The 27053-nt window shown below is 41.2% G+C and overlaps 3 protein-coding genes across 5 annotated transcripts; all 3 read right to left on the bottom strand.

The window, feature by feature from the left end:
- Positions 1–11634: 11634 nt before the first annotated feature.
- On the bottom strand, positions 11635–15842 carry asb13a.2 (ankyrin repeat and SOCS box containing 13a, tandem duplicate 2). Of its 3 annotated transcripts, XM_081723278.1 has the most exons (7): positions 15703–15842; positions 15177–15364; positions 14653–14809; positions 14395–14529; positions 14105–14296; positions 12860–13018; positions 11635–12700 (listed from the first exon to the last, which is right to left on the bottom strand). In XM_081723278.1, exons 1-6 carry the CDS (start codon positions 15773–15775, stop codon positions 12891–12893), a joined length of 873 nt encoding a protein of 290 aa, XP_081579404.1. In that variant the 5' UTR covers positions 15776–15842; the 3' UTR covers positions 11635–12700; positions 12860–12890. The 3 variants fall into 3 exon arrangements, with proteins under 3 accessions (XP_081579404.1, XP_026876069.1, XP_081579405.1); XM_027020268.3 differs by having other exon boundaries at positions 11635–13018; XM_081723279.1 differs by lacking the exon at positions 11635–12700 and having other exon boundaries at positions 12882–13018; positions 14015–14296.
- Positions 15843–15908: 66 nt separating this feature from the next.
- asb13a.1 (ankyrin repeat and SOCS box containing 13a, tandem duplicate 1) lies at positions 15909–18175 on the bottom strand. The gene is made up of 6 exons (XM_027020270.3): positions 17849–18175; positions 17392–17579; positions 17136–17292; positions 16784–16918; positions 16352–16543; positions 15909–16202 (listed from the first exon to the last, which is right to left on the bottom strand). The coding sequence occupies exons 1-6, from the start codon at positions 17889–17891 to the stop codon at positions 16075–16077; spliced, it is 843 nt and encodes a 280-aa protein (XP_026876071.2). The 5' UTR covers positions 17892–18175; the 3' UTR covers positions 15909–16074.
- A 926-nt stretch (positions 18176–19101) lies between these two features.
- On the bottom strand, positions 19102–27027 carry gdi2 (GDP dissociation inhibitor 2). The gene is made up of 11 exons (XM_027020267.3): positions 26869–27027; positions 22803–22910; positions 22547–22646; positions 22068–22202; positions 21360–21558; positions 21105–21236; positions 20879–20978; positions 20471–20642; positions 20190–20334; positions 19855–19909; positions 19102–19635 (listed from the first exon to the last, which is right to left on the bottom strand). The coding sequence occupies exons 1-11, from the start codon at positions 26911–26913 to the stop codon at positions 19480–19482; spliced, it is 1347 nt and encodes a 448-aa protein (XP_026876068.2). The 5' UTR covers positions 26914–27027; the 3' UTR covers positions 19102–19479.
- Positions 27028–27053: the final 26 nt, after the last annotated feature.

Here is a 27053-nt window from a genome sequence, read left to right on the forward strand (position 1 = left end):
CTTGTGGTCTGTCAGACTTTTATTTATTCAGAGCTCCATACCGACAAAGTAAAAGCTGACATAAATCTCTTGGACTAAGCCCAAGACTCCACCTTGAAAGTGTTTGGGTCTCTCAGTACCAGGCCATGACATCAACCCCTTCTTGTTTTGTTCTCATAGTAATGTCGTAACACGGGTTCTCCTGGTGCACAGACAGTAAGAGTATCTGAGAAGTGATTAGAGTTCAACGAGGTAATTACATGCATGGTTGCATGAAAGTGCAGTGCCAATCACACCTAATCAGACCTGAACTACAGGAAAGGCAAACACAATGGCCGAGCAAGGGAGTGGCATGATGATCAGACACATGCTACACTGGCCTAAACAGTTATTACCTGTCACCACAAGCAAAGTTCACCAACTTTTTACTCATCAACATTCATGCTTTGCTTTTGTCCCATGCAGTGCCTTTGTCAGATGTTTTTGAACAGTGTGTGTCCTTGTTATTGCATAAGCATGCTTTGCTTTGTTGCTTATAAACATTAGATTGTGTAATGCTGGGGTCATCCTTTCCTTCTGAGCAGATAAGTTTGAGCGCCGTCGTTCTTCTCTTATCTCTCACCTTCTGTCTGTTATTCTGCCTTTGTCCATTTCTAAATAATAGTAAACTTGGCAAAATCTGGTCTGTGTGTTCAAAATCTTTGAAGTGTATCTAAGGGATCGACAGTGGTCCACGCAATATTAGAGAACGTGCAAGCTATGAGTACAACGAAAGTCACTATACTGCCTTAGTAATGGAATGTCACATCAGTTAAAGCTCCACTTGGCTGTATGCCCAGTGACCCATGTGGGCTGTAGAAGAAACAACAGTGGCTGGCGTCTCCCCTTTTACTTCTTATTTCTATCCATTTCCTAGCTGTCTGCTGGAACACAGTGCTACTGTAGTGTTCTGTAAAACAAGGCTCTTAGAGCTCCCTGCTGACTGCTGCTAGTCTGGCAGAGAGACAGGGAGCAAGACAGAGAGAGAGAGAAACAGACAGAGACAAAGAGAGACAGAGAAGAAATCAGAGCTGTAGACTCCTGCCGGTCATGGTTAATGCTAACGACTAGGCTAATTATGACCATTCTAGGGTGGAATTCATACTCCCTGCCCTTGTGTGTTTGGCCTGGTTCAGCATTAAATTATAATAGCTCAACTCAGAGAGGGAGTGTGTGTTTTTTGTGTTCCTGTGGGTGAGGGAAAAACTGCATATACATTGCAAATTCTGAGCAGCCCCAAATTAACTCATGCTCCTAGTCAGAAACGCTCAATCACTGGTTATTGTGGGGAGCGCACAGAGCCCCCCCGTCACACACTCACACACACACACTCACCCCCCCAAACACACCAACACATAGGCACACACACACACACACAGAGTTGTGGGTTTGCTGGCCTGCTCCTCCACATTGCGGGCTGTGCTCTCCTGGTGCCCTCCTGCACTGCTCCTTGCTGCTCATTCCTGCCTCTCAGTTGTTTTCTTTAGGGCTCCATCATTTGCTGTGCAATCAGCACCGTCCAAGCTTTCCTTAATTACTCTCCATTTCTCCCACATGAACCTCAGCAATGTTGACTGTGCACATACACGCTATCTCTCTGTCTCTTACACATCCACACACATACACACAGCCTCACAGACTCAATAACACTTAATTCTAAAGCAGTGCAGTGCAGTACAGCACCAGCACTGTTTTGAAGTCTGGCCAAAGTTGAATGTTTCTAACAGATGTGTTGGACCTGTATGTGCTGCTGCTTACTGGCAGACTTAAAAGAAAGCATTTTTTTTCCCTCTTTTTGGGCCAAACGTTTGGTTTCCATCTGGAGCTCTGTGTTAACACGGATGCAGACTTCTAATGGGCCCCTGAGCACTGGCACTTTGAACACAGTGACCAGTTACAGTATCTCCTCACACTGGGCATTACTCACTCCCTGTGTCTGGCTTGCCTTCTTCCCAGATGCGTTTAGACCCAGGCTGCCTGACGCAAAGCATGTCTCTGCCTTACAGTTGTGCACATGTGGACCTGCAAGACCTCACATGCACCACTAGCAGTCTCAGTACACAGAAAGTTAGTCCCCCCCCCGCTCTGTGATATCTGAAGAAGATATAGGCAGCTGCACATTTGCTTCTTCTCAAAGAGTCCAGGAGGGTTAGCAAATATGCATAATTATTACTAAGGTTATAGTCTTAAAATTTGGATTTCAAATCAGTTATTTTTATGTTACTCTGAGGGCATACCCTGATTGCAGTATTGAACCTCACGACATTCCACTTCAACTGTGCTGGCACATTTATCTGGTGTGGCAATGTCGTTCTGTAGGTCTTCCTGGATAGATGATACGCATACATCCTGTCTCAGTATTGCTTTCCTTGGTTTCGTGGCAGCCACGAGGTAAGAGTTCCCCAAAAACCCAGGGTGGAACAACCGCGGACGCCCTGTTCATTTCACTTTATGGTGCAAATGATCGTCTGGGCAGGAGGGGTGGTTGAGCTGCAAACTAATGTCATAGTAAAAGGCTTCTTTGTCTGAAAGCGGCAGACTTAAAAAGCACTGACATATGGTTCTAATAGATTTGCGAATGTGTTATGTGTACCATGCGACGTAACAGACGACCGTGCGCGTCTAGCCAGAGCAGATGAGAGTAAGGGAAAATGGCGCAACTAAACATAAATTGAACGAATGAGTGTCTGCAGGCAGTCTGATCGACATCTGCTCTCTCACTGTAGGCGCTGCAGTTCTCATGGGTTCTTGTAAGGTACTTTTAAACTGCTGTCATATTCTACAGTATTTACAAATTTAAGGGCTTAAATTTTCCCTTTCTTCAAAACAGCAGTTGCCTATTTTGGACCACATGCATGCATTGTCTACAAAATTGTTACCTTTAAGTCAATTAAAGAAGTCACATGGAGATAGTGTTTGTAGGACAGATAAGCACATGCACACTTCTCAGTCACAAGTCACAGGCAAAAAGACCAGTGCAAGAGAATCTGTCGGTAGCAGTCTGGACAACACATGGTTTACATTTGAACTCAGTAGTGGATATTTTAGAGAGAGCATGCACAGACCTTTGCATAGCAGACCAAGTCATTTGGATGCATTTGCCATAGAGAGGAGTGACAACAGAACATTGTTGTAGACCGGGCTGCAGTAACCACTATGCTAATTTTACTCTGTGTGGAATATGAAGTTACATAATCAGGCGAGCTAAAAGGAATTTATGGATTGAAGAAATACACTGTATGTGGTTCCCATCATCAGGATAATCACTTTAACACTTTATAAAGCTGATTACTACCCTAATAGTGCAAAAACAGCAGTACTAGACAATAAGATTTCAGTAGATAAAACTCATCAGTAGATAAAGATCATCCATCAAAATGAGAGACTAGGGATTTTTTAAATTTTTGATCAATTATTATTACTTTCATGTCTCCTAACACAGTGACACCACTCACTTTCAGGTCTCTAACTGACTCTCTTACAATATGACAAATACATAAGCACTTTGTTAAAGATGAGCACAAACCAGTGTGTATATTATGGAACTTCCTCAATAAACAGATTGTTAGTTAGATTTGAATGTGAAATGAGCCATATTTTCAACTATCCAATTCTATGGCCACCACAAACCCTGACTCCAAATTCAGAATATAACCTTTGACCCATCAGTCTGCAGTCACCTTACCAAACAGAGGCCCATCTGACCCTCTCTTTCAAAGGCACCCATCAACACACACTGACCCTGACTAAAACATAAGTATCATTGCGAGAGTGTGTGTGTGTGTTATACATTCATATGGATACCCAAAAAAGTAGAGAATACACGCACTCATTCAGCTGCACCCATGCACCTATGTTCATAATCAGAACTGATCTGTCACAAGTATTCTAACAGCCATGGAATATATGCACAGTGAGTTTCCCCTCATGAAACCTGGATCTAGTCATAAAAACTTCACTGATATTTAAGGCTGCCAGCCGGCTGTTAAATTGCATTAAAATGGCACAAATTGTCCATCAGCTGTTTTAACCTATCATGCATGCAAGCACAGTCAACACACAGATTTAACAGATTCTCTTCTTATGCTAGTCTGGTTTTCATGGTTCAGATAAAACTTCTCTAGACACCAGGCTGTGAGCCCATATGGAAAATGAAGGATCCCATGTCATTAGTTAATTCTTTATATCCAGTGAGACTCATGTTTCTCCGTCCATATGACAGGTACCTTAACAGGGGATGTGTATGTTTGTGTGTATATAGTTTCTCTCCTAACCATAAGCAGCCCAAACATAACACAAGCCCCAACAAAGTGTGTGGAGGAGCCCTGCAAAAAATCTGCTGACTCGCTGCTCGGGTCTCCAACCACAGGGTCACAAGACATGAAGGAGTATGGGTGTGTAGCTATTAGTGGCAAATAGAAGTTTTAATTGAAGCGGATTGTGGTGGTTGACTAATTTACTGAAGAATTTGTCAATACCCAAGTGTCACGGAAACCTTGGTATGTTCAGGTTTTCCCAATTCTGTGCTTTAACTGGCTGCCTTATAGTGGACGCCTTTGTTCCTGACTTTATTGCAAACCAAACATTGAGCTTACCTAATGCTGGCTCTGAACATAAAACACCCTGACTCACTTCTAATCAGCTTTCTGTCACAAACTGTTACAAAGTTGTCCTGCAAAGAATGGATCTGAAGAAGGGTTTCTGAGAGGTCAATGTGTTGATTTCAGTCTGAAGAATCACAGGGCATTGCACTAATATCCAGTCCATTCATTTTACTTTGTTGCTGTGGGTTAACAATGGATTATCGAATCGAACACTAAATGTTCATGTATCCAGTAATTCTCGTGCTACTGGGAAAGCAGTGACATGGGGTTCCTGGAATGCACATAGAGTGTGTTGGGTGCTGACATACATTCATGTGTCTGTATGTGTGAAAGAGAGAGGGGCATTAGGAATGTAAGTCATGTGAGTAGATGCTCCCCTGCCTGTTCTAGGGCATTGTTAATGATGGGCCAAACAGCTGAGACATCTCAGTAGAGAAGCCCCTAGAGTTAGCACATGGACCCCTTAAACTAAAGGCTTTTTAAAATTCTGCATGCAGTAGAGCTCATGGGAAGGATGAAAACAAATATCCACTGATAGAAAAGTATGATAATACCTGTCCTTAAAGGCACGCTAATACCTGCACATAAACACTTGTTCCAGATCCTACGTCAACAGACCTGCAAATCTTGGGTGGGGATTTCCAATCTTCCTTAGTGATGGCTTTCCAAAATCGGTTAGAGATGACTACACTTGATCTACCAGAACATGCTATGTAATGCTTTGAATGGATAGCTTTAAAAGGCAATTAACTGTGTTCAATGATTGAATAACACTTGAATAAATAAAGACAGAAAAGACAAGTTAGCGAACTCCATTAATTGTTCACTTAAGCTAAAACATCCATCCATCCATCCATCCATCCTCTAAACTGCTTACTCCAATCCAGGGTGGCAGAGGCCAAAGCCTATCCCAGCAGCACAGTGCACAAGGCAGGAACCAACCCTGGACAGGACGGCAGTCCATCACAGCAAGTTGAAACAGCCACATAATTCTTATTAAACCGATTATCAGCTTGTGGAGTATATAAGCAGTTATTATGAAATTAAGTTAACAAGTATCAAAAGTGGATGCAATGCTAGCATGGCCACAGTTATGCTCAAAGGAATGACTGTGTTAACTGGCAATTAATTAAAACTCAAAGAAAAAAGGTGTTTAGTTGCACACAAGCCAAGAAAACAAAACAAAAACATTTGCTGTAGGTGCATGAAGCAAATAGTAGAATGTCCACAAAAATAAAGAATGTAGCCTGCACACTACCAGAAAAAAAATCAGGAGAATCCAGAGGTTTTGTTCAGTTTTATTCCATTAGTGTGGTTAAATGTCAGTCAGTGAAACAAAGGCAAACGTTTCAGCTTTCAAGCTATGGTCAGTCCTCAACAATGTGGGCTACATTCTTTAATTTTGTGGACAATTAATAAAACTCCAAACTTTCCATTAACAATGATGATACTTTTTTTAATTAAAATGTTTGCGGTCAAAATATAACTCAGTTTTTAACAATTTTATTCTAATCATATTGCCGTTGTGACAGACAAATGTGACACACACAGAGACACATGAAGTACACTCAGTACTGTCTTGCTGATAATTAAATTATTTTTGATAGCATGAAAAGAGGCCTTAGTGACTGATAGAAGCAAAGAGAAGTGTGAACTTGGAAGAGAAGAAGCTGGAATTTTCACTTCAGAATGCTTTGGCATGCCTAGACTTAACAAAATCTAATCAAAATAAACACACACACACACACACACACGGATACATCAATTAGCCTCCAATAGTGGAATTATGTTGGTGGAATATTTCTTTCAAACACATCATGTGGTATTACAGGCAACATCAGTATCTTAGAGAATTTGTAACACCAAAATGAAATACTAAAACTGAAACTTTCTTTAAAAATTATTAGTTAGTAATTAACCAAGAAAACACCTGTTAGAAATGCTATTGCTTTCTAGGTAGCTTTTGTTTTTAATTCACAGAAATTTCTAAAACTTTATGTGCCGCATTTTCATTAGGTCGTGACAGCTGTCACTGCAGTTGCTGTTATATGTCACAAGCAAAATGTGTCCGAAACTGTGCTTGATGTATCGATTCATAGAGGCACACACACATCCATCCAAAGTGGACTTACATCAAGACGTTTGGTGTGTAAAATACCAAGCACAGTGGGACAGCACAAACATGTGTCTGCCCAGTTCTTCTGTTCTCTGGAGTGGGAGAGTATTGTGAGGTTTATACCTCATTTATCCCCTCTTCCTTGTTTACGCTTACTTGCCACTTTAGAAATTCCTGGCAGGTGTATAGTTACCCACTATAGTCCACGGTTGCCGTGCGCTGTTTAGGTTAGCCTTCCTCTAGCCCTCTTCATTCATTGTTGGCTACCTGAAAAACTCCAGCAATGTTACTCTTCCCAGTAAACTTGCACCAGCTCAACACACACAAGAACGTGTGGCACATAAAATTCACATTCCAAGGTCAAGAAGGTCAGTTTCACAATGGTAACATTTAAGGTGCTGCAGAGTGGTCAGAAGAAACAGAGGCTGCATTTGAGGAATATTTAATATGTAATCTACTCAATAAATACCATTTACTGCAGAGAATGATTTAAACATCACAGGATCTGCAGACATTTGTGTAAAATATGTCAATCTGTAACAGAAGTTACTCAAAAGTACCCTAAAATCTTAAAGGGAGTATTTTTTAAAGTTTTAATGGAATTCTACATTGTAGGAGGTTTAGCACAAAATATACTTGTTGTGGAAGTTGTTGTTGCTGTAAACAGATGAATACTTTAGTCACACTTATTTATTTCCTGATAGGTACCAGTTGAGCTAGCCAGTGACTGCTGATAAATGCTCACGGTAACATACTTATGAACTGAGCAAAATCTACCTACCTGCCAATAGTCATATTGACAGGTAAGTCAGTATATTACCTCTAATATTCACCTGGCTAACAACACTGAGATTATTGACTTCCGATTGTTTTGGACAGAAAGTTAACTCTCACTGAAACGAGTACATCCTCTATTTAACATAATAGATCAAATCTGTCCTGACATCTGTAATTTGACATTGTTAATCAAGTTTGAACACTTATTTCTACCTGGGTAAGCACACCATAAATGTCTGTGAGAAAGCAATTATGTTCTGTAGCTACAAAATGCTTTACTGGCCCCTAGGACTTCATGCTGGCGCCCTTGTGGTAATTTTACTGCAGTCTCTCTTATCTCAAAACTGGTCCTGCCTTTAAACTACCCTGGGCCTGGCACAAGAACAATAACTGTCCAGAGATTTATGTCAACATAATTTACTTTAAATCATTTAACTCTTATACAGATCTGTGAATTATGGTGAAAATACTGTATCCAAAACCCTAGTGTGTCTTTGGCACAGTGTCTTGCATTACATGCAACAGGTTTGTTAGGTTGTATATAAACTAAATTACCAAGGATCCCCTGCTAGAGATGTTTTTTTTTTCTTTTCTTTTTCTATGGTTTAGATAAACATACCATTTATTTTAGGTGGAATGGAGCCCAGTTTGCAAGATGCACCAGATCGTAACCTTTACTCCCGCCATGTCTGTGGTTCTTCAAACACTTCAGAACATTTGAGGTTTAGATTCTGAACTATTTACAACCCCTCAACAAATTCTTTCAATTTAGGGTGCTCTTTCACCGAGTGCCTCATCCCAGGGATCTTTATCTTCATCCAAACACACAGCAATAACCTTCAGATGATGGTTTTTATAACGGTCAACAAAGCACGTCTTACATAAGAGGTATATAAGGAAATATACCTTGTATAATGCTTTTTAGGCCTGTGGCATAAAACTACCTTCTAACATCCAACAGGCCCAAGCCAAAACTTGAATTAAGAGCACCCTGTCGCAAGAGGAGAGGAACTGTAAACACACACAGAACAAAACATTAACTCTTATGACCTGTAGGTCACACCATGTCATTACATGTGACTAATTAATGGCTTGGGAGACAGAAGGACATTCGCTGAAGAACATTCTGTTCTTCTTGTGTCTCAGGGATCTGGAAACAATGAGAAATGTCAGCCTAGAGCTACAGGTGTCTGCTCAGTAGCTCATTACACGACCAAGGTCCCTTTCGCAGCTGGAAGATAAACTGCCAACGGACTACATCTGCTCTAACAGCATCCTCTATCCATTACCCATGCCTGCAGGCCCCAGGAAGCCACATGAAAAAGAATGGAACCAATTTAAAATATGAATCGTGTAGTAACTTTAAGTACAAATAAGTGAATTATGTTTTCACCTGCATGCTTAGCAAGGAACAAAAGAGGAAAGATGGAAATGGTAAGGTAAGGTTTAATAGAGATAAGGTAGGTAAATGTCTGTCTTTGCAGGAAAGTAAAATCCCTGGAAAATTTCTGAGCAGATTTTATTTAAAAAAAAGAAAGTAAGAAAAGGAATGCCTTGCTGAGAGAATAAGTGGGTGTGTATTTTTCTTGCATATTCGCTGTTGCTAATTTGACCATTGCTCTGCTGTGGATGGGCTGTTAAACCCTCCTCATTCTTTTCATGGGCGGCAGGTAGCGTACAGAGTAAAATCTCAGCTTGCGGTTAATAAAGGCACTCAAATGTACAGAGCTTAAAGGACTGTACTGTGAGCCTGAAATACAACATGGCAATCAAATCCATTTTTAAATGTGGAGACCTGCAGTTTGGACACAAGACTAGTGAAATTCAGACAAACCAGAGAAAATTTTGTTGACTGAATTTTTTTGAAAACAGATAAAACTCGACTTGCTACATCAACAAAGCCCAATTCAATGTCTGAATTACTAGGCAATTAAGTGCGCTGAACTGCTTCTCAAAAACAGTGCATATAGTATTACAAATAAAAAGGGCTTCAGTGTCATTATTATATGCAACAATTAATGCATTTCATAAAATATCAGGCTCAACAAAGTGGGCTAAGGCACCCAAGTTGCACTTGGTTCTGCATGGTTTTGTCGATTGCTGCACAAAGTGGGCCCTGGTGTACTGGTGGTTCGGCACATCTGTTTTTTGTTGGATGGGTCGGAGGCGATTTGTGCTGGGGATTTGTTGTAGAGCCATAATCCCCTTTATCTCCCCCCTCGGAAGACCTGGTCATGACCTAGGTTCCTGTCCCCTCCTCTCCAGAGTGTCCTCAATCTCCCCTGCTGACCTGAGGATCCCCTGCAACAAACTGCTCGTTGATTCACCTCCAAGGAGAAGCCACTTCCTTCCTTCCTTCATCAGTCAGACAGATAGATTTCAAGCCAGTTGTCTGGAGAATGTGGAGGTGTTGAACAGGGATACTCAGCAATTCTCGTAACCTAATCTTTATCTACTGCAACTGGAGAAAAATGCCTAATACCACAGAGAAAAAAGTGTCTCTGTGTAGCTAGAAGAGAATGGAAAATTATGTATATAAATATACGCTTGCAGGGCAAGTATAATAGCTTGTATTTTAATATTATTTATAATACTGAGTACGTCCTGTTTTGTGCCATTGTTTCACAACTGAAACAATCAACCATTTCATTCTAAGAACAAAAAAGCACCAAAATGTACATCTGCTGTAGTAGATGGTTCACTTCAGTTGTACTAAACAGAGACAATTATCTTAGAATATCACTTTAAATTATGTACTGATATTGCCTTTTGTTTTGAACAACAGTACATAAGACAACTTGAATATAAGGAATGCTGCTTTACAAATTAAAATTTGTGAAATGCATATCTAAGATGAGTTTGGGAGACATTACTTACAGATTATTTAAGGACTTTGCTGGTGAGGATTTTACTATTACAGTAATTGTTACCAGTTAGAGCAGTAACTTCCCGACACAACTTTATTTGTACTATTTTTGCTTGTTTGTGAGTCAAAGACCTGACGAGCAGGTGCCAGGTAAGGGGGTCTGGCAGAATGGCACTCCCACGCAGCATGATGAAATGAGTCCAAGATTCTCATCTCACAGAAGACTGCTCACCCCAGACTTTTCTTTAATGGAAAATAAAGGGTCTAGGTAATGCATTGTATTCATTAGTTGTTATAATTTGCTTTGAGAAATAAGAGAAGATATGGAGAAGGTTGCTTATTTTTGAAAACAAGCCCAAGAGTATCTGGTATCTCGTTCATAAAATGAGCAGGTTATAAAAAGTGGCCATCAATCCGTTTAAACTTGGTGCCGCCTAGTGGTATCGAAAAGGTTAAAAGGGGGGGATAACAAACCTGTGTGAAGATGTGTAGTGTGTGTACTAAGAATCTAGAGCACTTGCATTTTTTTGCAGCATTTTTAAAAATAACTCTGCTCTACACTATAAATGCGCAGCTGTTTTATTTGGACCCTTTTCTGATTCTTTGGATTAAAGAATGCAAAAAACTATACCGTTTTACATTTCAATTTTTATTTTACAGATCACTGAAAATATATCCTTAGCACCAGTCTGGCCATTGTTAACTTTATGCATGCTTAAAAGAAATGAACAATTTAATATAGCCGATCAAGTTTTAATAGCCATGACCCTACCTAGTGTTCAACATCAGAATCAGGGTTGGCATCTTGGAAAAATCACTGTGCTATTTTTGCATTTGGCACATACAGTTAAGACTGGTGCAGAAAAACATATCAGTCCTTTAAAGGTCCTTCCCAGGGAAAGTGGGATGTGGGGGGCAGAATGGCCTGGGGGGGGGAGAGAGCGGGGCAGAGAAAAGCACAGCATTCCACCCATAGCTGCTGTCTGTATGCATAGCTTCAGAAGAGGGTTAGCATTTCCGAGCAGCATTTTTCCTGCATCTTCCCAGCCCTGTTTAGAAAAGTGCACTGTGACGCCTCCATGCAGCAGAGCTCTAACTCATGTTCCACAGTGAAAGGGATGAGTTGAGCAGCGGAGCTATTTCTGCATGACTGCCTTTTTTCTTAGTCCAGGTGCAAATGAGAGCAGGGCAGAAGGGTATGGACATGTGCATGTGTTAGATGGGTAAAGAGAACTGTGCAGGGAATAACAGTCTGATTCAAATAACTCAATCAATATTTAATATGGAAAATACAGGAAATGGAGCCATAACAAGCTCAATCATGCTAAAGATGCATCTTTGATCAACAAGTAGGGACTTTAGGGAAGTTACATCCATGTTCATGTACTCTAGTCATTATGGCTTGTGTAAGAAGATATGAATGAAAAGGAAACAGAGCATTTCCTCTTCCAGTTCTCCCATAAGTACTATATACTACACTGCACACCTTTATCTCCCTGTGTTCGCCATACACCCACCTTATCCGAGCAGGTAATGAACAAGCCCTTACTGAAGTGACTCTGGCCAGGGTGTGAGGAGTCCAGGGCTGGGACAAAGAATGTATGGGGAAGACATTGTCTTTTGGATTAGCAAGTAGTTACCTTCAAGTTGCATTCATGCCCACTCATTATGACTGAGGTGCATGAGTATGACACTTTGATATTACATTTCCCAATTAGCTAAGGACTAAGCCCTTCCTTTAAAGCCCAGGATAATTTAAACAAGGACTGGCCATCTAAGCACATTCCAGCTGCATAACATTAAGAGAGTCAAAAATGTCTAATATGAAATTTAGGATGGAATTAAATTACCAGCAATGTTGTTTTGTTTATTTGGTTGTTGTTTTTTTTTTAAACCTTAAGAAATTCCAATATTCAATTTCAATTTTCAATTTGATAGATATTATGAAGGAGTGACAATTCATGTGACAATGCATTATTAGTTCTGAGTTCCTTCAGAATTTCATAGTGGAGATGCAGTAAGAATATAACTGCCATTCCCTGCAAGCTTGTTTACAGGACACTGTCACTCTGCAGACAGACACTGCAGACTCTAGATAGTTGAGCAGGACGCCTCAGTGCTCTGCACGTCTGTGTTTCCGACTAAAAGAGGACCTTGTTAGCAGGTCCCTGTGTACAGCCGTAGGTCACGTTCGGAGTTGGAGCAGTTCCTTGGGTGCATGTAGCTGCCAGATTCACATATCGTTTCCCCCTCTTTCCTTGACACGCCACTTAAGTGAGATTTTGCTCTGTCTTTTGCAGTTGTTACAATATGGAAATTCTAAGGCCAAAGTGCAAAAAGGATGTTACACTCATGTTCAGTGTACTTAACAAGAAATTTGTTTTCCATCTCATCTATGTCTAAAATATAATGAATGACAGTTAGATGATAAATACATTGCAGTTGTAATAGAGCTTAAGTTTGAACTCTGAGTCACACCTGTCCTGAGTGTGGGTGCGCGCAGAAGTTTTCACTGGTAGCAGAGGTAGCGAATGATGCGGCCTGGGAGATCCAGTTTGGTCACAACCTGCAGAGCTCTGGTGCCGAGTACAGTCCTGAGTGCTATACGGCTCAGCTGCTGCAGAGACAGAGGATCACCTGCAGGAAAAACAGCACCCAAGCATCATAGAACTGTTCTGGTTTAACATAAAACACCAAACAAGACAGACATAAAATCTGGGTGGTCAAGGTTTAACCTTGAGGCTAAATCCAACACAACTTATTTCCTGTTTGTAACTCAATTAGCACCATTTAAACAGCAATGGCACAGATTTAGACATTTTAATAACAGCAGAATTGGAACACACCACCTCATCAGGGACGTTTACATTCTTTAATGAAGTACTGGCATCTGCTGCTTAGATGAGGTTGGCAAAGACTTGCAACACATTCCAGTTCATCCACACTGGAATCTGCTTTGAGAGCTTATATCCATTCTTATCCTGTTTACTTTTCTTCTGATCCAAAATATCTTGACCAGCATCAAAGCTTGATTATGTGTCCCCACACACAGTGGACAGTCATTTAAACCTTAGCTACAGCAACATAAAGATGTAATCGTGCACACACTACCTTCAAGCAAGTAAATGTTGACCATATACTGACAATGAATGATATTACAAAGAACTGTCTATTAGTCATTGTTCTTGGGGTAGATGTAATACCCACAATATCCAGTTTCTTAATTTTAAAGAAATTATATAGTAAGTTGTTCATGAGAAGCATAAAAAATTTAATGTTTTATGCTATTGTCAATTATCTACCCCTATGATCATTAAGCTACATTAACTGCTGTTGTAATTAAGTTGACTCACAACTACAAAAGAACAACAGGATTAATTTAGAACTAGTACAGTGTCAGAACTGAAGGCAATGAAAAGACAAGATGGAGAATTAAAAATTATGTCAAGGATGCCTCTTGGTGGTGGTTTTCGGAATTGCTAACTTTATAAACTGCTAATACTGAATACATACAAGATTCATATAAAAGTCTTAGAAAATTCATTTACTACAAGCATTATCATCAGAAGACCATTCCGAACATTTGTTCTCGGATTCATAAAAAAGATAATGTTATTTGACATTTTTTTGTACCTTAAAATGTTCGTTCCCCGTGTTTGTGGAGCACAGCGACTAACCTCGCTGGCTTCTTAGCGGCAGACGCTAGCGTTATTGCACACTCACTCTCGTAAAGCTGCAGGAGGAGCGCGGAGGATGAGGTAGGTTGGGTGTAGTCGCCCGGTCTCTTCTCGTGTTTGTCTTTGGCGTACACGTTCGCCCCGAACTCCACCAACAGCTCGATCATTTCTGCGTTGCTGGCCTTGGCTGCATGGTGCAAGGCTGTCTCGTGCAGCCGGGCCGCATTCACTTTAGCTCCTAATAAACACACCAGATGAAAGATGATTTTACATCAGAGCCAGTTTGCTTTTAGTGCCAAAGCTTGAGAAACAAAATTTAACAAGCCCCATATTTACCTGCATTGAGCAGTACCCTGACACACTCCAGCTGTTGGTTAGCGCACGCTACATGTAGTGGAGTCCCATTGTACAGGTCATAGGCTTCTAGGCTAGCTCCTTTTGCTAACACTAATTTAACACACTCAGCATTACCTATGCACAACACACACACACACACACACACAGTAAGAGATTACTGTGAACTAGGTTACCTCCACGTTAAATGTGAATTTGAAATATTAACTTGGTAAATAGGCTGTCACTCCAATTCCTTGCCTCCCATGCAGGCCTCATGTAGTGGGGAGGTGGTGCGGGAGGTGAGAGCAGGATTGACTTTTGCACCATACTCCAGCAGCAGCCGCACACAATCCAAGCTCCCAGCAGAGCATGCCTCGCACAGGGGAGTGCTACCATCCACGTTCCTCGCATCAACCTGGAAGCCAGTACAACCATGAAGAGAGAATCCCCAGGTTGTGTGATCAGTGGTGTGTAATGCGTCATCTTTTCCAGTTGTGAAAGTATTACCAAAAACAGTTGTTGCCACAGAAAAAAAAAAAAAAGTTTATAAAATGGGGGTAAGGGGTGGTTAGCCCGGATTGACCAGGTGTGTAGTGCAGGTGTGCCAAAGGGCCAAAGTCCGGCACAATGTTGAGATTTCCTAATTCAATTAATCAGTTAAGTATTTGGTTTAGTAGGTATACTGCAGAAGCCAAATCACCAACTGATGGTGCCCCCAGTGTAGACATGCAGGTCGAAAACCAGCCATCATCCTCTACCACCGCTGAACATGTAACTCTAACCTGTGCTCCAGCATCCAATAGCAACCTCACACACTCTTTCTGTCCCCTGATAGCAGCTTCATGGAGAGGTGTGATGGAGTCTACAGCAACTATATTTACTGAAGCCCCACTTTGGATTAGATTTTGTAGCTCAAACGCCTGTCCACAATAAGCAGCTTTGTGTACCTCTGTCCTCTCAGACCAGAATCCTAACACAGACAACCACAAATAAAGCAGAACTAATTAGATATTAGTATTATCACACAGAATATGTCCGTTGTGAAATAGCATATCAATAACATGTATGACGGGTATGATGCACTGTAGTCTATCAAACAGCTATCCGATTGCTTCAAAATGACAGAAGCATGTTGATATTTTACGACACCAGGAGTTAATATGTAGTACTAATGACAAATGATTAAATGAGATTTTCCTTTTAGTAGTACATATCCTATGCTTTATAGCATAGAGTAGCATATGCCGCTTTTTTCAGATAACCTAGGTACAGCAATTGTCACGACCACGCGAGCTATTTTGGTCTTACCGATATCGCCGAAGAAATAGGGCCTTGCTGTTTTGACATCCATATTTGACGAGAAAGAGATTCTAAAACACATTCGATTTAATACAATCGTGAAAACCACACAAATATAGTGTTTATCCGGTTAGGGCATCACGTGATCGTTGCTATTTAGGTCGCAAGTACCGGGCATTATGGGAGATGTAGTATTATTGCTTCAACCAAGAAAGTTCTGCAGCCGATTATTTTTTTTTATTTCTTTCAGCATATTTAAGACACGCATCAGCTGCACATAGGCATCTTCTTAAATCATTTCCAACTGTTTGGTCTAGCGTTTTTGTCAGTGACAGTTTCAAGTTCATAATCCTCTTCTGCTTTATCCAGAAAGGGACTGTATCACGTATAACAGAGGTAATCGATTATGCGTCGTGAAATGTCCAGTTTGGTCACAACCTGCAGTGCTCTGGTGCCGAGTACAGTCCTGAGTGCTATACGGCTCAGCTGCTGCAGAGACAGCGGAGTATCTGCAGAAAAAACACAGAACCTGAACAAAGCTGAACTCATACAGGATAACAACAACGACAGGCCTAATAAACAACTTAATAAAAAGTGCATTTTTCATATTACAGAAAGATATCACATCGCATGACCATACGTAAAGTAGCAGTCTTACTCTCAAAGTACTGTAGGCAGAGGTGAGCCGAGGACCCTGGGGTGGTGTAATCTATGGGTCTGCGTCCAAGGTTATCTGAAACATTAATATCTCCCCCAAACTCCACCAGAAGCTCGATCAGCTCTGTCCGCCCCACTCTCGCGGCATGGTGGAGAGCGGTCTCATGGAACTTTATGGCATTCACCCTGGCACCTTTAAAAATGCATTTCCTTAATTTTATAAACAACTGCAATCAAGTGATTGCACAGCACCCTAACGCTGTTAAAGCTTTATTAGTATGTTACCTACTATGTATGCTAATTCTTGTTTATTACATTTTTTACACATAATTTTCAAACCGCAAGCGCAACATATCATCCTTAAGCTTCGACACACCTGAATAGGACATAATTACTGAAGTTGCATCTTAATATCTGATCGTCCCGTGCGCACCTGCGTTCAGCAGCAGCAGAGCGCAATCCAGATGTGCTTTAGCGCAGGCAGCGTGCAACGGCGTCCCAAAGTGAATATCGAAGGCCTCCAGCAGTGCTCCCTTTGATATCATCAACTTCACACATTCTGGGTTACCTACACCAAAAATATTTTATGTTCTCAGTGAACTAATGTAACTTTATAACCCCATGTAACTAAAATACCGATGACATTGTCTTTACCCTAGGGTTGACAATTGGATAGCCTTTCGAGATTAAGAACAAGCATTCATTGTTTGTGTGGATTTTATTTTTAACGATTCTGTCTGCTTCACTCTCCGCTTTCCACTGCACACATCCAGTCTTAGACTCACCGCGTATGCAGGCCTCATGGAGTGGGGAGGCAGTGAGGGCGGTGAGGGAGGGATTTACTGTCGCTCCGTGGTCCAGGAGTAGTCTTACGCTCTCCACACTCCCTGACGCACAAGCATGGCAGAGAGGGGTACTTCCATGAATGGTCCGTACATCCACCTTAAACAGGACAATTTTCAAGGATAGCGAATTCATATGATGTCACATCAGCCTAACTCAAATATGCATTCAAAAACATTGGAGGAAGAGAGTCCTAACCTGAGCGCCGGCGTCAAGAAGCATGCGAACACACTGCGGATGACCCTGCATACAGGCGTCGTGAAGCGGGGTGATGTTGTCCACAGTTACTATATTTACGGACCCGCCCCCTTCGATCAGCTGCTTGAGCTGCAGGGATCGCCCTAAAGACGCGGCCTCGTGCACCGACGTCCGGTCGGCCCAAAAACCTATCCAACAATTTCACTGGGTAAGCAATGGCTGCATTAGATATGACCTGCAGCCGAAATACACAGTGGTGTGGAGCTCAGGCTGACGAACACTGAGACTAAAAAAAAAACAAAACGGCAAAGCGTCGAATATGTTCTTACCTTAAGATTACACACAGAACTTTATCTAGAACCAAACGCGTATACTACATAATATTCATCATGTGAGCCACGTAAAAAGGAACTACTGATTTTTTCCCCTCTAATAACTTGAGCGATATTCATCTTACCGAGATCTCCGTAAGTCGTCGATCGGGCAGCAGCTATATCCATTATTTTCGCCTTTATCCCATTACTAAACAATCAACAGATTAATCCATATATAGAGTTTTGTTTGTGTAAACGAACTCATTTATTTTTAGAAGATTCATGTGAGCTATTAAATGGACTGTCGTGTACAGGCAGAGAATTCTGGGAGGCGTGTTTTTATTTTTTTTGCTTACGTATTGCCTAACATTTTCAGTAAACCCACAGTACATGATGTAAAATGGTATTAAAAATTTCACACTATCGTGGCTATTATAATATAATCCAGCATGGTGTATGTTCTATTTATGCCATTAGTTTTAAAATCGATCTGAACCATACATATTCAAGTTGAGCAGTATGTAAATTTTTTTTAAATCAAAGAAAAATTACATTTCAGAAACTTTTGTCAAACGAAACCCACAGAACTACTATTCAGAAGAAAAACTCAAACAGTGACATTTCACAAGTCAACATTTTTACTTTGCAGTACAGAAATCATTTGAGCCCCATTTGCTCAGCAGTTAATCCGAATTTAAAACACTGATGTTATCTTGCACAGGGCCCTGTCCTGTCAATACTGCAATAGACATTTGGTCCTTTGTAACACGACAGAGATATAAAGAAGAACGAGACGTCTGTCACCTGCTTTTAAAAGCTGCTGTGTTGCACGAACAGGCAAGGAGACAGTTCTTCAAAAGCACAGTGTTTAAGCAGCCCCCACAGACTTGGAGTCAAGTAGCTTTCCCGTTGACATGTGATAACCCCCCTGATCAGTGGCCTGAGAATCACGCCCTGCCCAACAACTGATATGTAATGAGCTTGATAACCTCCAACTCCTGCCCTGCCAACAGGCCACAATTTACAGCTAATAAGTCAGTTATTTCAAACCAATACAGAACTAGTTGGCATATAGTTAAATGTGTATATAATCAGTGACTGGACAAGCGTTATGTAAAGGAAAAGAGGATTATATACATTGTGTGTGCTTGATACTTCCCTTACATTTGCAAAGTAAGTTTTGGATATACATTGCTAGCTACAGTTCAATAACTCCCCAAAGCACCAAAACCTTAGGAAAAAAAGCAATGCATTGATTCCTTTGAGGTTCTCAAAGTTTGATTTTTTTTTTTTTTTACAACCTTGTCAAACAGACCATTTTATATTTCCCCCCAGTCACTTCTGCTTATGACATCTTTTAGCTTTTGGACATAATTACAAAAAAATACTTGTTGAGTAATGTCTTTTAGCTGTGGCTTTAATGTCACTTGAAAACATCTGATCATTTGGCATCTTTGGACTATATGGCTGCCCTGACAGAGCAGGGAGACAACACTATGACATGATGGTAACCATATACAGATCGTCAACCAACTATCAGTGCAATATGTCTCATAACCTGATTATACAAGCACACTGCCAGCGCTCCCCCCGCCCCCTTATATGCTAAATTTGTAACTGTATACATGAAACTCCTTTATGGGCAAAAACTTATACTTGAAATCATTAGCTAGCCCACTTTGGTTACCTTTTTTCTTCTTTTTCATATTTTCTTTTTTCCTTAAGATTACCATCCTCTGAATGCGATATTCAACAGTGCCTAGGTCGTGCTAGGTTACTGGTCAGCTCCATCACCAAAGATGTCATTTTTCTTGCGCTCCATCTCGGCAAAGTCAAAGTCTGTGCCAGTCATGCGCTTGTAGATGTCTTTGATGTCATCACAGGTGGTCTCGAAGTGGGTTGTAGCATCATATGAGCGAGAGATGAAAACCTGAGTCCAAAACACACAATGTTTACTATTTATTATTCCCAGCTGAGATATATGGACGTTCTGGCACATTTAACATTCTTTGTCAATGTATTAAATTATTAACGCATTTGATTAATATAAGTAAATTATTCAAGTAATTAGATTTAAAAAGAACCCAACACAAAAACTGAAAATCTCCCAAGACTAGGCATCAGAGAAGGACCCCTGTTAAAGACTAACCTGACTCTCAGCTCCTAAGTCAGTTGGAGCATAGAGATCACTGATGCTCACAAATCTATGGATTGAACAAAGAGCAGACTTAAAAGAAAGAAATTACTTTCATCTCAATACAAGTCACATCCTGATTCATATCTGCACGTGGGCACGGGCACGCACACACGCACACACACGCACGCGCACGCACGCACACGCACGCACACGCACGCACGCACACGCACGCACACGCACGCACACGCACGCACACGCACACACGCACACGCACACGCACACACGCACACACACGCACGCACACGCACACGCACACGCACACGCACACGCACACGCACACTACATACTTCTGTTCAATAGGCTCCAGCAAATCCAGCGCTGGTTTGATCTCTTTCTCAGGGTCGTTAGTCTCCACAGTGGTGCTAGCAATGGCTATGTATTTACCTTGGGCAGCCACATTGTGTGCATACGAGATCATACACACATAGATATCTACAACACAAGCCCCACAGATAAATGAGTGCCATCATTTGCATATGGGAAGCAACAAAGCCCAATATCCAACACTGAATAAGAATCTATATGAACAGGGCCCTTGGGCAGTGATGTTATTTCCTGCATGCCTCACCATGCTTCCTGTTGACCTGATTCTGGGGTATAATGATTTGGCAGGAGTTGGCATCCGAGGTGCTCTTGATAGGATGGCTTAAGATGCAGATGGCTCGGATCACCTTGCCCACAACCTTTGCACGGTCCATTACGTAGCTGGGGTCGCAGATCAGCTGTTTGCAGCGGGCAATCTGACGACAGGCATCAAACCACACCACCCGGACATTTAAGGAGATGCTACATTTCAGTAGATTTCAGTAAATTAAGACTTGGCTAAATAACCAGGCAGGCTGGTTGTAGACTCTAGTATGAATCAAAAACCTCGGTGTATTATCATGAGCTGACAGAAAAGGCTTTTCTGGGACTTAATAATGATGGTCACAGTTTAGCAAAAAAATAAAAAATAAATAAAAATAAAAAATTTCACCTCTCCCTCTGATTTTACGCCCACCACTTTGCCATTTTCAATGATGATCTCCTCAACTGACTTGTTCAGCATATAGGTTCCTCCAAAGATGGCACTTAACCTGAAAAAAAGTAAAGGATAACATCCAAATATATTGAACTGGTGTCTTCTAACTCTATAAAATAGTGCTTTAACCATATTATTCATATAATAATGGCAATGCCCATGAGGTGAAGAAGAGGCTGACCTGGCGAAACCCTGGGGGAGTTCTCCCAGGCCATACAGAGGGTAAAGGTAGGGGCTCTTGCCGTATCGAGCCAAGGACTCACTGTACAACTTAACCCTGTTTATCGTCTCTATGCACGGCTGATCCAGATAGCTACAGAGAGGGGGTGGCACAGATAGAACACATTTTCATTGGTGGAAAAACAGCCAACAACTAGGATCAGTGTCTTTCACTTTTCTATCTTTAGATGGTTGAGTGATATTGTACATGACTTACTCATCTGTGCGGTAGAGAGCAATGGCATGGCCTGTGAAATCTATGACATCCTGCCCCAAGTCAAACTTCTTGTAAACCTCACGCATGGAGGTCTTGTTGGGGTCCACACCCTCCATTGTCTTGGGGTCGTTCTCATCAAAGTTGGCCACAAAGACCAGAAACTTCCGAAACCGCCTCTTCTCGAAAAGCCCCATAAGGCCTAGGAGGGCAAAGAGAACCTTACAAGTGGTACCTGGATCTTAGGCTACAGAATCGGATCCTTTTCCTCAATAACAGGCCGTGTACTTTGGGTGAAACTGGGTAGCACATCAGATGCTAACAATTTTAAGGAACTTTCTAGCTAATTGAGGATAGGAGAGGAACTACACTTACCACACAAAAATAATCTAACCACTCTGCTGTGTGCTGCATATAAAAAAGGAAGCAATACCAAAACCAACCTTAGCAGGAGCCCATTTTAGGACCTCAACGTCTTTTTTGACTGTTTAGAGAATTAAAGACACACACTCACTTTTTGCCTTCATCACTGACCCAAACCAAATCAAATTCCTGAACCTGGTCTCTTCTGACTGCACTGTATCAAAGACCACAAGGTATACTGGGCATTTTCTCCATAATGCCTGCAGCTGTCAGTCTTTCACAATCAAGAATACGCAGGCGAGGGTACTGACCTGTCAACCATGTTGTAGAACTTGAAAGCTCACTTACTAGAAGCCAGCGCCTCAGTCTCGGTGGAGGGCACTTTGTAGATGCCACCTTTCTTGTAGACAAAGCTTCCCTCTATCACTTTGAAGTCCAGGTAACGGGTTACTTGTGTGATAAGCAGCATACGCACCAGCTGACCTAAACAAAACAAAAATACAACGCCCCACCGACCCCCAAAAAATGTAAGAAATATTTCCATGACATAACTAATATCAACATAACAAAAATTTGGAATCACACCATTACAGCACAGTCCTTTTGCCTATTCATTAGTATGATCCTCCCTCAAAGGTATGAATAACCCGCCAGATAGCATAAGTGTTAAGACATAACTGACTGCTAGGCAACAGGAGCAGCATAGTTCTTGGATGTGGCAGCACTTGCAGTTTTCCAGAACATGAATCGGATTTGTTTGCCTAGGGCTGCAGATCCCCTTGGCACAAGTATGTGGAACTGTGCAGGAGGGGCTGGTCACTTCTCACCATTGGCCATGAGGAACTTGGGGATGAGATCCACGTTCCAGTCACGGGGCTTCCCCATTGACTCAGGAGGGCTGCCGGGTAGGCTGAAGCGCTTGTACAACTAAGGGTGGAAGTCACACACACACACACAGTATGTATATGTGTGTGTGTGTAGTTTGTGATCCCAATTGTTTCACATGACTACTATTTGCTAGTCATAGAATTTTCTTGGCTAAGCTATCTCCTTAACAGCTTTAGGGTTGTCTGAAGGCCTTACATCATCCAGAGGGGTGATGGAGGCGCTGTCTCCTCCATAGTAGGAGTTCCTGTCCATATGCAAGACCTTCTTCCCCTTCACAGACATGATCCCCGACAGGATGCATTCCTGCAGGAAACGCGCATAGCAAGTAAGATTCATGTTCATGTCCTCTCACGCACATACTGCAGGATGCCAGGATGTGACCTCTTATTCTGAACAGGTATATTATATATATTTTTAAAAAAGATGTGTGGAAAAAGGTGAAATTCACTGCACTTGCCTATGTGAGTGCCAGGCTACAAATGACAAATTTAAGATGTTAAACTGTGTGTACGCCCCAATAGAAATTTCACTTCTTCTACAACAACCGACACTAGAGAATGACTACTGATGCTTCTGCTTCTTCATGGAGGGGCTGGCTCTCTCTATGCAATCCATGCTGTATTATTACATGAAATACTAACTCATGTAGTGTGACCTATTAAAGTGATTCATTTCCTGGATGGTTATAAAAAAAGAAATTAAAAAAAGAAACAGGGTGGAGGGCTTGTTTTTACTGTAAGCACAACTGTGTAGAAAGGAAATAGTAGTAAAGAAATTAGGATATAAAAAATAAGGAATAGTAAAGAAATAAGGAAAAAGCAAGAAAAAAAAAAATCAAAGATGGCAAAATGTGTGATTCCTGAGTCAACTTCATATGCTCAGCTTCAGGGCAAGAATTTGCATGGGCCGCAGTACAGCCCCACTCACGTAGTCACCTCTTGAAGTAAACAAGACGTTGGCTTCAGATAGTAAAACTGACTGAAGGGGTGCCATCATTTAAAATGAGGCCCATTTTCTCAGCCTAGGAAATAACAAATAAGCACATGAAGGGAAGACTGAAAGTTTCCTCGCCTTCCCCAAAGCCATAATGCGATTAATTGTAGTTGTAGAAGTGAACCTTAGTGTCATGTGATGGAATGGACTTTAAACAGAGCATGCAGAATGCCTTCTTTACAAAAAGAACAGTGCATTTACTTGTCACATAATTGCTTGATATAATTCAGAAAGCCTTGCTGTCTGAAGCTATCAGGTCAAATCACACCAGGGGATCATTACAGGCATGTAGCCTACACACCACCAGCAGGATTCCTTTAAAAAAGCAAGCCAGCCAAGGTATGAACATTAGAAAATATGTAGGCCAAGCCCAAGTTTGAACAAAGCCCAGCTGTACAGCAGCAGCAAGTCCAGTAGTGCCAAAGCCCTGCTAGGGATGACAACAGTTTCACTGCATACTGAGCCTCATTGTGGCACAGGATATGAAGCTAATGCGTGTTGTTCCAGTCTTCGTTGGCCATTCTTTTGTTCATATTCAGCCTGTGCCAGAAGCCCACATCCCTCACCCCTGCCCCTAAAGTATCTAAACACAGAAACACTCTCAAAACCAGAATCATCCTTCTTGACTGGTCGTGTCTTTCTCTGGCATCTGTGGCTTCAAACTGCTGTGCTAAAAGGGTGGTTATCGTCCCTGACTTCAGATCAAAATCAATGTCTCACCTCGGAGCTAAAACATCAATCACTCATCTCCGCAATACAGCTGAGTCAACTGCCATTGAGGCATCACACGACCACACAACTCATTTCAAATAAACCTGCCCAAGTCTGCAACTGCTGACGGATTAACCTAAAGACAACCAAGACATCTTGCTTTGTGGAGTAAGCATGTGAGGTAGAATTGTAGTTAGTTATAACAAATGCAAATTTGTTTTCCAGTCAAGATGGTAAATATTTTTAGAGCCAAGTACAGACTCACATCCAAGTCTTAAGGCCACATTCTCAGAGTAAACAGGAAGAAATGAACTCCACCTCTTACAGTAACTCAAGATACTGGCACAAGTGGCCCAGCATTGACAATTCCAATGCATTGTATTAAGAGATACCCCAAAAACATGTAGGGACGATGAGCTTCAGTCAGTCACATGAAAAGGTCCTACACTCTTAGATAAACTGACATTTCAACTCCTTTTTTCATGTCATTGACTCCCTGCTGGGACCCACAAGCTTGGCAATGCTGGGCTGCCTGTCAGCCAGTCCCAAATCCCAGCATAAAATCAGCATGTCAAAATCTGCAATGGGTTGCTATTCTAAAAACTGTCACTCAACTCTCTCTGTGTTCATCTGATCTTTTCTTCTTGACTGCCTCACGTTCCTTCACTGTGGAATACTCTAAAGGTGAACTATTTTCAATAATAACTTGCTTTATCCCACTAGATGAATTTACATTAAGATGGACATTTTGTATGAGGGGAAAATAATAGGGAACTAAGGAATGTGTAATAAAGCCCTTTAAATAATAAATGTCATTACAAAGACAGATGTCAGTCATTCTGTAGCTCAGTCTGTGGAAGAGCAAAGAAAGAGACAGGAAAACATTAAGCAATACAAACTACACTCTAGAAACGGTATGATGTGTTTAACAGCAAAATGTGCCCTACATGCCCATGTAGGAAGACAGATGTAAAATTACCAAAGCATGTGAATGCAATATAGAGAAATTGTACTAAACAGTACTTAGTTTCACATCTATGTGGAATTTAAGATAAATGAGTAAGTACATTTTAGTGATTGAATGATCTGGTACAACTCTGCCTGTATTAGTAATGCAGTTTCTTAGTTTTTCAAAATTAACAATGTTAGACTTTCACTTCCTCATTGTTGCATCGCCATGCCAATGCATTAACTAGAAACATTAAGACACTACAATAAAGTTGTTTCTCCAGATTCCCCACTTCTTTCCTGTTTATATATAGTACACTCAGAGGCCTGACTGATGTCATATCAAAAATTAGTTTGATGAAATTAAAATCTGTAATACACTGACGATTAAAAACACCTACTTGACTACAACCCCAGTTAAAAAAAGCATGATGATCCTTGTCAACTACTGTTATAGACAGGAGATCTTGAACATCGCTCAAAGCAATGCACAGCAACTAGGCTCATTCTCATCACGAGCTTTTCCCCTGACATAGTAGATCTGCAAGATCCAAGTAAAGATACACTGGCTGTCTATGATTTGCACAATCTTGCATTATTCATCAGTTAATTCCGTGCTGAGTATATAACATTCTTTGCTACGTCCGGTGCTGCTATAAGAAAAGAAAACTTGGGGAGTTTACCTATAGCATAATCTAAATGAAGTTAGCACAGTTACTGGGATCAAAATGTGGTCCTCTCCTAGAAACAGACTGCTCTATTAGCAAAGACGGCTACATTTGCCATTATTAAATGAACCGGGTTAGATTTGCTATTTAGTAAGGATAAATACTGAAGGAGGGTGCGGTTGTGTATTGAACCTTGTTAAACATTATGAGTTACGACAGCTAACCTTACGTACAGCACAGGTATAGCATGGGTAACGTTACCTAGAAAAATGTAAGTGTAAATCCCCAACCAAATCAAGTTAGTTAACTAGCTAGCTACTGTTAATTAACTGAGTAGAGACCGTAAAATGTTTCCTATATTGATAGTTTAACTACTTTAACGGTAGCTAGTTATCTTAACTAACATTATTAGCTAATTTTAATTAAGCTCATCGCAAGTTAAACTAACTTTAACTTGCGCCGCTTTAGTGATGCACACACCAGTGGCCAATTGCAAAATATTTAGAACTGATGGACCCTGATCACTTACAACTCAAGATCGTGTTTCTCGACATATCCACGGGCCATCTAACCTAGCTGTTAGCCACACAGCCAGCTAGCCCCCTAGCTAGCTAACACCCTAGTAACGCAACCAAATCTTCCAACTTCCCTGTAAAACTGCATCGATAAAAGACTGCAGACACGTCAACAAGACGAGGGATCGAGTCTAGCTATCAATATTAGCCAACCAGCTAGGATTTCAAGAGGTAGAAAAATCTGGAAAATAAATTAGCTTGCGTTAGCTGCGAGGCCTAACAATCTGTCGTCTATCAGATCGCCCAACATTAGCTAGCTAGCATAGCTATCGTTAGCTTGTCAGGCTCAGCGCATACGAAACCAATATATAATACAAAAGAGCATGCAGATAATACATTTTAAATCTAAGCTAAATAAACCTATACCGTGAGTCCAGTTCCCAAAACAATAACGTCGTATTCTTCATTCATTTTTTTCACGAGTTTAATCCCCTTTCTCCTGTAAGACGGCCTAAAGAAAATGGAGATCTACAAAGCTGGAAATGAAAGAAGCGGCGTAACGTCAAACAGGCTGGATGAACGACGTGGGTGGAGTCAATCGTGTACGTCAC

The sequence above is a fragment of the Electrophorus electricus genome, chromosome 11 (assembly GCF_041902795.1).
Source record: "Electrophorus electricus isolate QZ-2024a chromosome 11, ASM4190279v1, whole genome shotgun sequence".
Lineage (NCBI taxonomy): Eukaryota > Metazoa > Chordata > Actinopteri > Gymnotiformes > Gymnotidae > Electrophorus > Electrophorus electricus.